The sequence below is a fragment of the Periplaneta americana genome, chromosome 11 (assembly GCF_040183065.1).
Source record: "Periplaneta americana isolate PAMFEO1 chromosome 11, P.americana_PAMFEO1_priV1, whole genome shotgun sequence".
Lineage (NCBI taxonomy): Eukaryota > Metazoa > Arthropoda > Insecta > Blattodea > Blattidae > Periplaneta > Periplaneta americana.
The window spans coordinates 120,649,087-120,661,481 of NC_091127.1; the positions used below are offsets into that span (position 1 = coordinate 120,649,087).

Genomic DNA, 12,395 nt, shown 5'->3' on the forward strand with positions numbered 1-12,395 from the left:
CGACCAATCCACCTGCCTGGAAACACTTCGTCTACGGAATAAACGCTTAATATGAGCAACACGTTACTTACGAAAGACATTGTATTAACCAACGTTTTATACTGAATTATCTAATATTTTTCTGTATGCCTCTTGATATTTAATTACTTTTTCCTTCCTTCTGAAAAACTTATGCTCTATACTGTCACATAAGATGTTTATAAAATCAACGACCATTTATTATAATTTGCCAATATATTTATAACTCGTAAGTATTTATTATTCTTTGGAATGAGTAAGCCGGCAATAACAGAGTTCTTGATGAAGCTACCTTCAAATTTATCTTAGATTTTCCTCGAAAATGTTTAGATGTCGCTAGCTATATTTTTGACTTGGAGTTATTGTACGAATATGTATCATCAACCACCAATGTTAGTTCTAGAATTGAAGTGTTGGCAGAATACATCCCCGCAACGTACAAAATATTATAACATGCTCACAAAGCTTTCCTTCTATCTGGCATACAATGTTTGTCCTTATTATCATTGTTGTATACAGGGGTGGATGCAAGGGGGGATTAAGGGGATATATCCCCTCCCGAAATTTTGAGAAAAATACGAAACACGAAACAAAAATAATATTAATTTTAATTCGTGAATGTACATAGGAATTAGAGAGTTTTCCACGTAAATTCTCTTTGCTAAAGTGTTAAATTCCAAGAACTCCAGGAAGACAAACACAGCGTTCTTACTTCAAGACAGAGAGTCATGGAGGGTATTTTAGGCTTTTAATTTTCCTTCTCTTCTTAGACTATTCCATTGGTCAGCTCAAGGACAGGTTTTAAATCATAAGGAAATCCTAAAGTCCATACAAACTATTCTGCCTAAAAACATAGTGCGAGCATCAGATGAAGATTTAGAAACTGCTGTTCAGGCTGTAGTAAATCAGTGGCCCAATGATGTTGATGCGTCACCAGAGTCTTTCTTCAATGAATTGAAGATGTGGAGAAGAAATTTCCTTGATCAGAAAAATCTTTACCTAATACCTACTGATTTTATATCATCATTGAACAGGTGCAATGAAATTATTTTTCCCTGCACTCGCAAGGTGCTGAAACTTTCCTGCACGTTGCCTGTAACTACAGCAACACCAGAACGGTTGCTTTTAGAAAAGATCAAGAAATTATTGTAGAATCATTTCTGAAAGGGACTGAAGTTTCAGTAGGAGTTATTTCCTGGAATCAGGAGGGCAGGTTATATTTCATATTAAAATTCAAGAAAAGATGTTTTGATAAACATGCGAGAACATTTTTATTTGCCTAGTTCCTTTTAAAATCTTAACAAAGATTTAATAAGACTTATTTGAGGAGCATGATGGGAGCAGACAGATTAAATGGACTGGCCTTGATGTATATACATAAAAATTTAGAAGTAAAAGCTTATGAAATACTGGATGAAATGTCTAAAAAGCCTCGTCGCCTTCTTCTGTAAATGTCATTCTGTCATTGTTTTTGTATTGCAGTCATTGTAGATGTTAAAATTAAAAAATTATGGTTTATTTAACAATTGCCGAGGTTATATCAGCGTCGCCGGTGTGCCGGAATTTTTTCCCTCAGGACTTCTTTTACATGCCAGTAAATCGACTGATATGAGGCCTGTCGCATTTAAACACACTTAAATGCCATCGAGCTGGCTTGGGATAGAACCCGCAACTTCGAGCACAGAAGGCTATACCGACTACGCTACTCAGGCCAACTTGTAAATGTTTGTGACTCGGAAACAAATTGTGAGTAGGCTATATAAACTTATTTCTCATTACTCCATTTTTACTATCTCCTCAAATCCCTCTCTGAAAAAAATCCTGCGTCCGCCCCTGGTTGTATATGTAAGAAATTAGGAGAAATTTTCTACACAATAATATCTTTATAACATAATTTCTGTCTTGTGATTAAGATCTCCCACGAAATAAGTGGCCAATATGGAGAACCTTACGTCTAAAAGTGAACTTCAAATGCTTAAGAACATATTGTTTTGTCAAAGGAAGGTAACATGTCACTGGTTGTTAATCCCAGATAGAACCTTTAAGTAGCCTACAGATTTAAGGTTTTTATTTCAGATCACTCTCATGGCCGCCAGCTTCATCTGCACTCTGGTGTCAGGATTGTCCTTCGGCCACTCAGCTGTCCTGCTACCAGAACTTCAGAATGCGAACACCAGTAGCATTGTAGTCGATGAAGACACAGGTTCTTGGATAGGTGAGTGAACTTAGATGTGAACTAGCACCACAGTCATTGAGCGCGTTAATTATTGTGGCCATAAATATACATGATAATTTTTTAAGTTAATTTCCGTCCACAAAATAATAAATGGGCTATTCTAATTCTCAAAAGGACAAATAACGTAAAGCATACCAATACGAGAGAGAATTATTGGATAATAACATAAATATCTGCACATAAGCAAAGCTATAGAGTAAAAGCAGGTCTTACTGAGACAAATAAGCTTAAACTCTAGTAATTTATACTGTTCGTTATTTAATAAGTACTCGATTACGGAATGTAGAGAATGACCGACTGATGTGCTTGACTGACAAGAGAAAGTTGCGATGTAAAATAGAATTTTTTTCATGAAAATCATACCAAACTGTAGCTACTTTGAAATTTACAGCGAGGTTGTGATAATATACCGCCAGCGTTTTTCCCAAAATGTGATGTCTATACTTCGTCTGTACTTTAGGTACATCAGGAGATGTACCTAAACATTGCCAGCAGAGGAGGAGATCAGTGGAATTCTTTTCCAACTAATGTCAGAGGTCAAATTCCACGCCTGACTTGAACTTGGGCGGTCTGGAGCGTTCTACCCCAACCCAACTCCAAAACAAGCGTGGAATGAGACCTCTACCACTAGTTGAATAGCAATTGAAGGGTTCAGAGCCATAGTGGGCGATTAATTTGCATGCAACAACGACTCAAGAACACTTGGTAGTATTTCATACTTTATTTTTTACGAGTAAACTAGGGCCTATGGGAGTGAAAGCCGAGACATGGGTCGTTTTATTTTTAGTGTATTTTCACCAAACAAATCCAAATACAAAACTGTGACATCGATCTGACAACCTCTCCTTGTAAGTTTATTTTCAATACATTTCTTGAACAAAGACCCTGCTTATTGGGGGCCTCTATATCATACATTGCTCCGTTGATTTAGTAGAAGGTCAATGTTCACCTACTTAGATATAGCACGCTGAGCAAGTCCCCTGCAATCGGCAAGCATCATCTTTTGATAAGTACTTAGTGGTATTCAATCCATGTTACGCGTACCCCAGGGATACGCATCCCACTGATTACGTATGTAAAAAATCTGATATTCATGTTGTTATACTTGTTCATAATTATTGCATTACTATAGTTTCTTTTGTAATATCAAGTCTTGTTCTTCCTTGCTTGAATACCATTTTACGTTAATCATTGGTCTACTATTATTATTGCATCAATTAATACTATATAATAATACTAATAATAATAATCATCATCATTATAATATCAATAATAATAACAATAATAATGATTATTATTTGTTTTTAGTACAACATCAATCATAGTATTTTGTTAATTCTTATACGGGGACATTATTTTATTTTTACTTCAATTTTTATTGTATCTGAGTTTTTGAATGTACTCCACTCCCATCCCTTCTACTAATGAAGTTCAACCGTACTCCACACAGATCCAAGACCGCATATACAGTCATAGTAGCCTTATGGTCATAGTAAACAATACGTTCCAAAATATGTTCGCGTTTTCCAGTGACGAAAGAGCTTTCAATATTGAATCATTTTCGCACAGGTACTGTCGTCCATTTCCCTACGTCGTATTCCGGTTTCCCCCACCAGATTTTACTCGCCAGCTAGTGGCTGGGCTGTCTTAGCTCTTTTCTGAGCACATTAATTTCTGTTAGGAATTGGACGTCTACGTAATATTATACAACTGTTTAAAATAACTTAAATAAAAGGGCCTAGTTAAGTCATTAACTGTCACGTGATTTCCCCCTTTCTACGACCCTACGACATAACCACTTGGACGGACATTAGATAGTATGTCTGAGTACTTTTATCTTTTCGGATCGGGCGGAAGTGAAGATTGAATTTACAGTACGTAAGGTACTCTTTTATAGAGTAGTTACAGAATTATTTCAACATGAGTTACTAGTACGAAGGACGAAACTGGTAATTGGGATTAAGTACAATAGTCTACAGTGCGACAATATGCACATTACCTATCACGATAACCCTTTATTCAGGCACTCTATTTTTGTTCTTTTAAGAGAACCTTTTCTTCATTGGTTCTATATTTCTGGTTTATGGTAGATTCTCTTACTCATTGCTGGTAAATCGATTTTTTATTAATATAAGGTATTATAGGCCTATATAAATTAATTGTTTAAATTAAATGAAATTAACAGCTCCTAGAATTGAGGATACACCAGCAACTGAAGCCTGTATCGAAATGAACGGCCACCATTTTAAAAAATATGTTTAAATATCCATATCACAATTATTTTTCAATTTAACTTCATTCTCTATATTGTACGCTTATGTGCTGTAGACAGTATAATATAGGCTATACTGCATAATGAAAACGTCCGCATGGACAGCTCAGTTCGTGAGTAAAAGCACTCATTGTTAATACTGTACTGTATTTAGATTAAACAAAAATCTAATGAAAATGATCAAACTCAAAATCGCGATATTTCCTAGTTTACGTAAATGGATGAATTACTTTTCTTCCCTCCTATACCTAGTGAAGTGATTTGTTTGTACATTACGCCAGTATCATCGAACTCCAGTGGGTGAAGGGGGTAGCAAATTGCGTTGAGCCAAAGGTATAGCCAGGTTAATATTAAAAATGTTAGTAAAAATAAAATGATGTCCCTGTATAACTGCAATCCAATTTGGAGATACAAATATATTTTGGGCGTTCGCTAGCCAAAGAGATTGAATACCAGCGAGGTAGAACAAGAAAGTGTAGGAATATTATGGACAGAAAAAAATCTATAATACGGGAATGGGTATTTAGGAGTTGTTAATTCATTATAAAATCGAATCTGATACAAGGTTAATACAAATTAAATTTATTTCCTGGAATACACATATATAAAGGAAATACAATAATAAATTATTACTGTATGTGAATAAACATGTAATTAAATAAACTGATAATAAATAAATAAATAACTAAATAAATAAATAACTAAATAAATAAATGAGTGAGTGAGTGAGTGAGTGAATGAATGAATGAATGAATGAATGAATGAATGAATGAATGAATGAATGAATGAATGAATGAATGAATGAATGAATGAATGAATAAAGAAAATATTTAATAATAGATAAATATTACCTTACTCTCTCCAGCAATATTCTTAACATTTGTGCCGTTTTGAAGGCATTGAATAATATTTACTTTGTCAGAAATACTCAGACTTGGAAGTGTTTGTGACACGATCCCTTATCGGTAGGCGGGGGCTTGGATTACCGTCACAACAGACCACGTTGTACTGCTTTCTGTTTTCTAATAACTTAACTTCTGCATCCAATACATAACATCTCTTATAAGTATCAGTTTGAAGGTGATGAAGATGAAGATTAAAATAATGTAGTATTGCAAATTTTACGAAAAATAAATAGTGCTACAGGATTCTTGCCATTCATAGTGCTTATCATTTGATATTTTCCATATTTAAGGTAGAACCCAAGAATCTTCTCTCTGGATTCCTGTGGCGAGAATAATGAGATTCATATCCTGGTAACTTTCTAATGAAGTTTCACAAATCTTGCTTTTATTGTGGGTTACGTTGTTTATTAAACTGGTCCATGTATTTTTATTGAACTATCATGTTATTGGTCCCGCGCCGTGGCGTCGTAGTCTAAGGCATCCTGCCTAGGACTCGCGTTACGGAATGCGCGCTGGTTCGAGTCCTCATGGGGGAAGAAATTTTCTCATAAAATTTCGGCCAGTGTATGGGACCGGTGCCCAGCCATCAACGTGATGCACTTGGGGAGCTATGATAGGTAGCGAAATCCGGTTGCGAATGCCAGCTATAACGGCTGGGGGGATCATTGTGCTAACCACACGATACCTCCATTCTGGTCGGATGATCGTCCACCTCTCCTTCGGCATGTGGGCGTGAGGCCAGCAGCCGGCTGGTCGGTCTAGGCTCTTCACGGGCTGTAGCGCCACGGGTTATTATTATTATCATCATGTTATTGACTTCTCAATGATTTGTGAGTACATCCAAAATAAACTTTACACACAATAGGTAGCCTTTATCTATGTCTCTGCCATTTGGAAAAAAATAAATTACGACTAGTGTCATGATTTGTCTAGATGGTCATTGTTCGTGTATTTGCGTCCTACAGTGGCAACTTCTATCTCATCCATAATATAAGTACTTCTCCTTTTCCAGTTTATTATTTAGTGTAGGCCAATAGACGTCAGGCTGGTCTTTTTTAAGTTTGTCTTTTCGGATTTTTATGTTCTGTTAATTTAGAACACTTTCTCGGCTATGTTCCCTGAAGAATTAATCTAGTGTATACTTTTACGTAAGCAATAAATACATGAAATTTATTGAATACTGCAACATTACAAAACTTTGTTTTTTTCTGAATAATTTATTTTCCTTACATAAACTTTAATCTACCAGAAAGAAAACTGCGACATTTTTTTTTCAATTATAAATATGGTTAAGTTCTCAAAAGAGTGTTATTCAAATAACATTAGTCATTTTTATATCATATGCTGTGTACAAATTTTTTTAATGATTTATAACCCCTTATTTACGACCAGGAACGTGTTTCGTAAAACTGGAAGTCTAGTTGTCAAGAGGGTAAGACTCATAATGTAGACGACTAATTGTAGAAACTTGTTTCATAAAAATAGCAGTGTAAAATAGTAGTTAGCAGTGCACGACTCATATTATGTAGGAGCATTATTTAACACTGTAGTTACAAAGTTGTTTCATAAAATATGAGCGGTGCTAATTTATATCCATTATTAATAGTCTACTTCATCAGAGACTGATAAAAGCGAGTAGAAGAGTGAAGAATATATTTATGAGTAATACACAGTGCCGGATTTAGGCCTAGGCAATCGAGGCAGTTGCCTAGGGCGGCAATTTCCAGGGGGCGGCATTCTCTCTCTCTCTCTCTGACTTTCTCTCCCTTTTTTCTTTCCTTTTTTTTTAAATCTTCATTTTGCAGTGAAATTTGTTTTTAAACCACTTGTTGGTAAATCTTTTCTGAAGTTTGTTCTTGAACACCTTGTGGAAGTCGGATATTGTTTTGTTATCGCATTGCCGCGGTGGCTGTGAGAGTAAAAGGAAAGTGTACAACTGCATTAGTAATATGCGTTACAAGAGCGGTATGTTGAAGTTTTCATGTTCGAAGAAAAGATTTAAAAAGCGACACATAATTGAGCTTTTTTAATTTCCGAGAATTGAAAGAAAATATACCGCTCGTGTATAGTACATTATTTTGTGCGAAGATCGTTTATTACATACCTGAAAGAGGAATTTCTAATTAGTTGCAATGAAATCTCCATCTTTTGGTCTGTTCAATGACGGCAAATTTGCAAAACAAAAATATCTATCTTCAACATTGTTGCTTTAAAATGTTTTCTGTGTTTACTACACTCCAGCAGGCCGTGATATACGTCTTTTTTTTCCCCAGTCTATGATCAGTCTGGAATCTTGTTGATTTTTTCACGGCTTCCTTAATGTTACTTGCATCACGAATGCGGTAACTGTAGTGGAGTTGTAGAGTTTACTTAATTTTTGCAAATATTTAAAAATAATAATTAACAGTGCAATTTAGGTGAAATTGCAGTGGTAAGTTTCCAATTTATAATTATTACTATACTGAACGTCTCTAAAAATAATATGTTAAAAGCCAAAAACAGTAAAATCAATATGTCACTTAAGCGGTAAGAATAGGGAAATTGTTATGTGTGTTAAGTTGGGAATACTGAATGTGGAATTTTTAATCTTTCCGCGGATTGGTTTTGTGCGGAAACCAAGCAAATACGCACGATCTGGCACAAAATTATATTGTAATGCGGGTATCTAGTTATTATACGCGTACTATGGAACTGCTTTATTTAACTGCTTCTACAAACAAGAATTCATTGTTGAAAATCAAATTGGATGTGAGTTTATTATTTATCGCTAGAATGGTAACCACAATTCTCAGTTACACTTCCAATATAATATATCGTCAACAATACTATTTAATCACTTTCTAGCATGTGCACTATATAATTCGATATGAAGGGTTTATTCGGCAAATAGTTGAAGTTTATTTTTAAATTAAATTTATACTTCCTATGTCCTGCGCCGTGGCGTCATGGTCTAAGACATCCTGCCAAGGAATCGCGTTACGGAATGCGCGCTGGTTCGAGTCCTCATGGGGGAAGAAATTTTCTCATGAAATTTCGGCCAGTGTAAGGGACCGGTGCCCACCCAGAATCGTGATGCACTTGGGAAGCTACACTAGGTATCAAAATCCTGTTGCGAAAGCCAGCTATAACGGCTGGGGGGATCATCGTGCTAACCACACGATACCTTCATTCTGGTTGGATGATCATCCATCTCTGCTTCGGCATATGGGCGTGAGGCCAGCAGCCGACTGGTCGGTCTGGGCCCTTCACGGGCTGTAGCGCCACGGGTTATTATTATTATACTTCCTATCGAAGCAAGAAATATTTCTAATTATACCACCAACAAAACCAATGCTAAAAAATAAATCACAGCCTATCTTTCACAAATCAAATTTGTTTCAACAAAGAATAAGTGTGAATTTATATGTTTCTTTGCATCGAGTATGATGTCCTTCGTCAGATCGACTTGATGACATCATCAACGCTTTCTCTGTGAAGAAAGTCCGAAGGAAATCTTTATAATTCATAAGATGCATGTATTTTGATTCCAGTAATTTACTGTTTTCTGAATTGTAACATTTTATTTAAAACTAAATTAGATTAAACATCACCCGTATAATACCCGTATAATAAACTGTTTGTGGGAGTTGGGGGCGGCAAATTTTAGCACTGCCTAGGGCGGCATTATACCTAAATCCGGCACTGGTAATACACTACATTTATTTTGAAAATAATTTTATAGAAATGCATCCCTCGTCTAGTAACGAACAATACATTTTTCTATATACACTTTCAACACTTATATATCACTGATTAACTTTCCAAATTCTTTACTATGTTACTATTTAGGAATTTACGTGGCGACTAGTTTCGTAGTGTTCTTCTTCATTGTCCAAGCCTTATCCAAAGCCTAACCTGTACAGGGCTCCTACAAAAGACCTTTCCGGTTTCGAACATATGTAATTTATGGGGTGTGGAGGGCTTCTACCGCGTTGTCTTGGTGTTAGTGGCTGACGTTTCGACCAAGACAACGCGGTAGAAGCCCTGAAGCTTATCCACACTCCATGTACACCAGCCGCGGAAGCCTACGCGAACATATTATGTAATTTATGTTCAATGAGTCTGAGATGCATGAAAATAGCACCAATGGAACGAGAAACTCAAAAAGTTTAATTTTGGTAACATTGCTTTTGTAGTTGGTAACACTGTCTCATAATAGCATATATATATATATATATATATATATATATATATATATATATATATATATAATTATTCATTTTTGAGGCGAAATGGCAGCTGAAGAGGACAGAAAAGCTTGATTTTCATCTGAACCAGTCTGTTATTAATGTGCAACGGCATTACCGAACAAAGTTTGATGCAGATCCGCCCAGTGGGTCTACAATCCGCAAATGGTACACTGATTTTAAAACAAAATTCAAGATGTTCAATGTGTCTCCACTAAATTTTACGTGCGAATGTATATAAATTTTACCCATTCATCTGTTTCATGTCTTTTAACTATTATTTATTAGACTTCTTTCGTGGACTTCAAACTTGAAACAAATAAATATGTAAAATCATGTAGAGTAGGTAATAAAAAGTAAACAAAACACTATCACTAACGAAACTTTACCACAGATGCTCAAAATGAAAACCATTCACAGTCGAACAATGTCCATTGTGTGCGATCGTATGGAGAGAGACGAGGCTTCTTGAATAAATGGGTATTTTCTGACGCAGCAAACGAAGGATATTCATGATCTCAGAGCAAAGATTTTCTCAGTTTTTGAGAAAAATAGCCCTGAGGTGCTAGACCACATATGGGAGGAAATAACTTCAAGATATGAACTGTGTCGTATTCGTAATGGTGGGCACGTTGAGGTCTAATTTGGACAAAGCTTTCATCCTTCTAGAAGGCAGTCGGCCTGAGTAGCGTAGTCGGTGTAGCGCTGGCCTTCTGTGCTCGAGGTTGCGGGTTCGAACCCAGCCTAGGTCGATGGCTTTTAAGTGTGCTTAAATGCGATAGGTTCATGTCAGTAGGTTTACTGGCATGTAAAACAACTCTTGCGGGACAAAATTCCGGCACATCGGCGAGCTGATATAACCTAGGCAGTTGCGAGCGTCGTTAAATAAATCATAATTTAATTCAAATGTAGAATGCATGTACAAATTATTTAACAATAAGTAGGAATAGTTCTCATTTTATCACATTTTAAATTTATGTCTTGCCAAACGAATCACTCTGTACTACTACTGCTATAGCTACTAGAATCACTATCACGACCACTACTATACTGCTACTACTACTAACTTTTCCTATGAGACTACTCCTTACTTATCTATACCTTCTGAAGATGAACCAATAGAGGGTTCTTGGACTTTGTAAACTTCTCTATTGATAGTGTGCATAAATAACATTTACCTCCAGTCATTTTTATACAGGGTGTCTCTAAATTAGACTGACAAAATTAGGAAGCAGATAGATAACCTTCGTGGAAGCGACGCTTCGCTTCAGTGCAAGAAGGAATTAAGGTCGGGATAAATTAAGTAGGTATGTGTAAATAACAAGCGATTCTGTGTCACATGATTCTGTGTGTTAATCCAAACAAAGGAAAAATACGTACAGAAAAACGAAACCAACGACGCATTAAACTGTACTGACATTACAACAGAATGAGTTCAGTACAAGTACTAAACTACGTAGACGAATAACACGGATAACAAGAGGTCGTACCAATGGAAGTAAACAAACGTTCTGTAATCGATACTGGGCTCCGGACATAAACAAACCGAGTGATAGTAGTAATGACCAGGCTTAGGTCCTGGGCACAGAAACGCATGAAGTTCAGAACGCAGGAACGATAGTGTTGTGTTGGTCGAGTGGAGTGGGAGATAGAGCGCGCCGTTACTTCGTGTCTCAACATGTAAACAGTCCGTCACAGTACGGCACAAAATATATTTCACCCTGTACAGATGCATTATATACAGTACAATCCTAGTGTAGAAAATAAATGTCTAGCAGTAAAGTATTAACGTGGATAACCTTCAATCAGGTGTCTCTACGCCGAAGCCTGTTACACGTACCGCAGCCAAGCAGTAATACACACAACGGTAATGCACATTACGGACCCAACTTTGCTGTTGCAGTCACCCCTCCACCCGGGTCATGACGTCATTTATACTCCGTGTACCGTACTCTAAACCTCATACTGGTTACTCTGTGTCCCTAGGCCGAACCCTGGTAATGACTAGGGTACGGATTTTTAGGTCGTTAAAATGTAATTTTAGGTGCCTAAAATAGGCTTAAAAGTGTAGGAAATAGTTTCTAAAGAAATGAAAATAGGTTCTAACAAACAAATAATGTTTTGTTCAAAACATGTTCCAAATCATCAGGAATTTACTTCTGGAATTTAATAATTTTAAATGTTTATACACCGTTACCATCACTACTACTAGTACAAGAACAACAAATATCTAACAGACTAAACAGTTAAATGTGAAAAATAAGTTTTAGACATAAATTCAGTACACAAACATGTCAAATACAATCCATTTTTACCAAGCCTTGTCCGTTAACGTCCATAATTAGCTTATATAAATTACTAATACTTTTTCTAAATTTTCAACTAAAAAGCAACACAAATTTGTATGGTGAAAATGAACGCTCCAGATCCACTGAAGTAACAGATGCGTATTTCAATTTTGACACTAGATGAACAGGAATGTTACATTGTAAATCCGTGTTCTTCCCTGCTAGGATATCTGAAGCAGTACGCAGGTCCTTCAGTCCTACATTCCTCTGCAGAACTTGCTCCAGTTTATCCCGTACTTTAATTCCAGCAGAACCAGGAACACATTTGGAATTTAAAAAAAAAATTTTCGAAATAAGAATAGTTGTTCTGACCTATTAGAAATAAAACGTACTTAATAGGTCAAAATAGGCTTTGTCGTCAAAATAGGCATTTTTAGGTGCTATTAAAAT

General features: G+C 36.1%; 1 protein-coding gene across 1 annotated transcript in view; it reads left to right on the top strand.

The window, feature by feature from the left end:
* The window catches only part of LOC138709295 (facilitated trehalose transporter Tret1-like), a 41,127-nt gene that overhangs the window by 19,391 nt on the left and 9,341 nt on the right, over positions 1–12,395 (top strand). Inside the window, exon 3 of the mRNA XM_069839964.1 lies at positions 2,095–2,233. Coding sequence (XP_069696065.1) covers positions 2,095–2,233 — 139 coding nt within the window. The remainder of the gene's footprint in view (positions 1–2,094; positions 2,234–12,395) is intronic.